The following is a 4,048-nucleotide window of genomic DNA, read 5'->3' as shown; positions in this document are numbered from 1 at the left end:
GCAGAAATTAAGGGCAACTCAACACTTGAGCCAGTAAGTACCAGAATGAAAGCCCCACTGCTTTTCTCTACTCCCCAAGTACACGTGAGTCACAGTAAACTGATGAAGATATAAACTCAAAGAACCTTCTATATTTTTCTTGATAAAAAAAAAGTACACTCAAAGAATCCAGAGTAGTTAAGAAATCAATTAATTCTAGAGGTTTTTTATATAACCCTTTGAAAGGAACAACAAATAACTGTTCTGTGTCCTGTGTTTTCACTAGTCCTCAACCAGCATACCAGGGCTGGTGATTTCACAAACACGAGAGAGAAATATGACAAATAATTTAAACCATTTTAAAAATACAGCTTAAAAAAAAAGCCTCAGAGCTATTTTGCAATCACTCAGTTATTCTTTTTTTCACTACTGAACTGAGTGGGACTATACTACTGCATAGTTCTCTTCAGCACTATAGCTGTATGGTGTACTCCATATAAAGCACAAGAAACTGAGCTCAATAACCTGCACTAGGGCAGGCAGGATCAGAGTACGACCCTCTATTTCAGCCTCCTAATACCTATTTAACAAAGCTACTTTACTTTGATGCACTTAATTTGCTTCCTCTAATAATAAAAGTACATCCAAGCTCTTGTATGGAACTGTTTCTTTCAAATGACAAAAATACAGTTGCCTTTGTGAGGAAAGAGAAAGAAAAAAAAAGACATTTAGGTTACTTATAGGAAACAGCAGGTAAGTAGGAAATGGAAGAAACATATGTGTTTTAGCTGAATAGAATTGACACAGTAGAGCTGGTGGAGAACCTAAACACATGAAAAGGGAATTGGTTTATATTCTCTTTTTGACTCGTGTCTGAACATTTCAGTAAGACCACAACGTTCTACAAAGCATAATTCAAAAGCAAAAACCATTATATTCAGAAATATTAAAAATACTCAAAATTGCCCCCAAATCAGACTTAATAAACATGTTTTTTAAAAAATAAAAACTGCAGACTTCTATAAATGGTGTTGCATATTATATGGGTTTAGTATTTGGTCCCGGTTTTCTTCATACTTTTCTATCATTTTCTGCATGTCATGGTCAGCTCCAATAACCTTGAAAACAAGAACATGAACGTTAGAAATAATTGATACCATAAAATATGGTTGCTTTTGAGCAAAACAGAACAGGACGACCACTGAAGCCAAATAATATACTCCTAGAGATCTGTCCAATTACCCTTCTGCTCAAAATCTGGCATTCATTGAAAAGCTACATGTCTGACCCCACAAACAACCACAGTGAACAGACCCTCCGGAGGGAAGACCAGACTTTTATGTTTTACAAAATGGGTGGCTGTAAACATTTTTCTCGGGTTTTCCTTCTCCAAAGGGTATTAAGTAAGCATTTTTATTTACTTTTACCACTGAATAACACTCAATATTTGAAGATTACAATCTTCCATATGCTTAATTTGTTGTAACTCAAATACTACTCACAAGCACTGGGCAGGAAACTTCAAACAGTGTATGTTTAACAAGCCACTCTTCGTAGAGCTGATGAATAGCTTCTAAATATTCCTAGAAAAGAGGCATTCAAAAGTCAAGTAAAATGCCCAGGGACGGAATGCACATTGCGATTTTTATACATTTGGTAAGCAGTTAAGAACAACATATAAAAGCAAGCATCAGATACTTCCACTAAAAAAAATAAGAAGGATCATAAGGCTCCTGAGCAAAATTAACTCCCAGCACAAGGTTTTTTTCTCCACGAAGAGCCTCAGAGACACAGTTCGCAAGAGCACTGGGCTCTCAGCTCCTTTTAAGATCAAAAGCCATGTTTCTCTCCCACAGGTATAAAGTGGCTCAAGATTTACAGAGAAAACCACAACAAGGAAAAGGACAAAAGGGGCAAGACTGCAAAGAATACGTATTGAAGGCACTTCTCTGTCAATACATTTTCCTAAAATTCCTAGTTCACTTTTTCCAAACTCTGACTCAATTTTCTCTAAACGCCCTTCTGCCCGTCATCAACTATTAGGGTTTTTTATTTATGGAGACTAACATTTTTCGTGCATTATTGCTCCTCCTACCCTTCAATAGAGCTGCAAAGTAACTCAGTGTCTCTCTTCAAATCTGTTATAGCAAGGATTTATTCTCCAAGGCAAAATTTCACATGGCCCAAAATTCAGCTCTTTGTATGTATCTCCACCTGACAATTGCACCTACTGAACTACCCAACACTACAGATACCTCTGTAGTACACAGCACACCTTAGGTAACTACATGTATTTCTGGTTAGGCTTTCTTTAGGAGGAAGAGTGCTTAACAAAGGGCCATTCTGTAAGCTGTGACACAGAAAGTGATCATTCAATCACTACAGTTTATTTTAAAGCAAATTCCCACGCTAACAATTCTCAAGAAGTTGCTTCTTTTCAGATACTAGCACAGACTTTTCATTCATAAACATCCTGGTAACAGCAGACAACAAAGTGCACACATAAATCTTCAGCACCCACGTGCACAGGTACTTGTGCTTCAGGGGGGTGTTTTTATGCCACTTAATGATACAAAAGCAATTGCCTTTCTACATCTTAGAGAAGATGAAGAATTGATTGATACTCCACCTGAACAGTCAGCTATAGTACACTGATTACTAAAACATAACAATTGGGAAAAATAGATCATTTAAAAAAAAAAATAAAAATTAAATACTGAAGTTTTAGTTTGCAGTGGAAACAGCTGCATCACATTTTGGCAATATGCTCAGGACATGATTTTACTATTTACATAGGAATGAATATGTTTTTAAAGTTCACTGTGACCACATACATTGAAGGAAATCCTTACCAGAGGAATGATTTTTTCCTCTTCTCTGCATCTTCTTTTTAACCTCTCGTAACAAACTTCAGGAGAAGTTTGCAGATAAACTGTCACAAAAATGGTAATAATTATGTTCAAGGATCAGCTTTAAAAGCAAAGAAGAAACTTATTTCACAAACTACAGGAAAGAATCCTGTCTTGAGTACCACCACTGAACCTCCCCCTTTGCTGTTAATCAATCCATGAACCACCCACAAATTCACGCTGCCTGATGCTACACATTGCAACCACTGAATAATGTGATTATTTATAACCCAAGAAGCAAGAATTATTATGAGGAAACCCACCCACAAACCTCCAGACCCTATGAAAATTTTACCTATCAAATCCACCGAAACATCAGTGTTGTTCTGGATCCAGTCAAACCATTCTGTAAGGACAACGTAATCCACCTCTGGCATTTTTCCACTAAATAAACAAAACAGTCATCACTCACTCAACAGCATGCACAGATCGATTCTAAACTCCTATTTTTTTTTTTCATCCAAATGGAATTACTCCAAATTTACTCTGGCATATTGGTCTCATTTTCATTTTACATATTATGTCCAAAATAATTCGTAAAGCATTTGTTATTTTAAAAAAATATTTTTTAAAAAAAGTACTTACTAAAGTTACAAAATTATTTTTCCCACTACAGTTAAGAAATAATCACTTGGTGACTAAGAACAAAAAACATTACCATGTTGACACTCACACAATAACAACAAATTAGTGTCAATGGTTGCTCAAGTTCTTGATATCAGGATCATTTCAAACATACCTGAACTACTGCAGTGCATGTCACCAGAAAGGCTTGATTTAATGAGCAGCACTGACACTTCACTACAGAAGCCATAGTAAAGAGCAGTGAAAAAATAACACCACCTTGTAAATAAAATTTACTCTACTGCAAGAAATCCTTTTATGCCATTTAATGATATAAAAAAGAAAGAGCACTGAAATATTACACATGCTTAATTTGAACTCTGTATTCAGAGAGCACAGACAATACTGGAGACCACTGTCCCAAAGTTATCTTAGTAAGAAAATTAAAGTATCAAAAAACTCATGTAAAAAGGAGTCTGCAGAGGACATATTAAGAACCACATACTATGTTTTTATTGTATTGGAATTTTCACTTATTACCATATTCCTAAACACTCAAATAGTACTAAGTTTTACATTCTGTTTTCAGAACTGGT

At 35.5% G+C, this 4,048-nt stretch overlaps 1 protein-coding gene across 1 annotated transcript; it reads right to left on the bottom strand.

The window, feature by feature from the left end:
- Window positions 1-998: 998 nt before the first annotated feature.
- Window positions 999-3,272, bottom strand: LOC103770404 (thymidine kinase 2, mitochondrial-like; the record flags this gene model as incomplete). Its single annotated transcript, XM_008937663.1, has 4 exons — window positions 999-1,097; window positions 1,482-1,562; window positions 2,832-2,911; window positions 3,184-3,272. Coding segments are annotated over 4 exons (349 nt in total), but the record flags the coding sequence as incomplete, so codon positions are not given.
- Between the last annotated feature and the right edge of the window lie 776 nt (window positions 3,273-4,048).

Source organism: Merops nubicus, unplaced genomic scaffold, assembly GCF_000691845.1.
Source record: "Merops nubicus isolate BGI_N331 unplaced genomic scaffold, ASM69184v1 scaffold19720, whole genome shotgun sequence".
Lineage (NCBI taxonomy): Eukaryota > Metazoa > Chordata > Aves > Coraciiformes > Meropidae > Merops > Merops nubicus.
The sequence above is the reverse complement of the archived record's forward strand: the minus strand, read 5'-3'. Positions and strand labels throughout refer to the sequence as shown.